The 765-nt window shown below is 56.2% G+C and overlaps 1 protein-coding gene across 1 annotated transcript in view; it reads right to left on the bottom strand.

The window, feature by feature from the left end:
• Positions 1 to 765, bottom strand: part of LOC119587126 (protein patched-like) — a gene marked incomplete at its 3' end in the record, with an annotated part of 106,921 nt that overhangs the window by 8,471 nt on the left and 97,685 nt on the right. Inside the window, 1 exon segment of the mRNA XM_037935877.1 lies at positions 505 to 765. Within this exon segment, the coding sequence (XP_037791805.1) occupies positions 505 to 765 (261 nt within the window).

Genomic DNA, 765 nt, shown 5'->3' on the forward strand with positions numbered 1-765 from the left:
CTGTGGCCGAGGGAGGGAGCCGTGGTGGACACAGGCGAGGACGAAAGGTGAAGCGAGGGAGCTTTAAAGGAAGATGGACAGCGGGAACTTACTGCGGTCGGAGTGTGGGTTCCCGAGTGACGTGAGGAGAGGGTGTGCTCCCTGAGGTGTGAACATGACCTCAACACAATGGCAAAGGTTAAGACTTGTGTTGGTGATGACTCCACGGACATCAACACAAAGGGGCGGAAGAAGCACTTGGACAATTTCGAGATATTCTATCGCGGCCGAGGCTCTCGTGCTGTTAGCCATGGCCGTTTCTGGGCAAAGTACGTTTTTCTCGTCCATTTCCTTCCTCTTTGTATAACGGACAAGTGCAGATATACTCTTCCTACACGGATGATTACATTCTGTTTTAGTATGCCTATTTTCGGGGCTGTTCTGATCACTGATACCTTAGCTCTTAGCCTACAGCCTCCGAATACCAACGCAACCCCGGCACAGAGAGCGCGCGGCGATACTCACCGACGAGCCAGTCCCTGAAGAGCGACAGCCAGAACTCGGGCAGGCCTCCGTCGTCGTTCTTGATGATGTGGTTGACGCGCGTGAAGGCCTCGTAGTAGTCGTGCAGGAGCCGCTGCTTGGTCGGGTACTCGAAGTTGCCTTGCGTCACGGCGAACATGTTGTAGAAGCCGAAGTAGCGCTGCTGGGCGGCCAGGAAGGCGTACTCGGGCGTGTCGCTGGGGACGATGTCCGTCAGGTCCAGGCCGTCCTGCACGCGGCTCA

This window comes from Penaeus monodon, chromosome 22, assembly GCF_015228065.2.
Source record: "Penaeus monodon isolate SGIC_2016 chromosome 22, NSTDA_Pmon_1, whole genome shotgun sequence".
NCBI lineage: Eukaryota > Metazoa > Arthropoda > Malacostraca > Decapoda > Penaeidae > Penaeus > Penaeus monodon.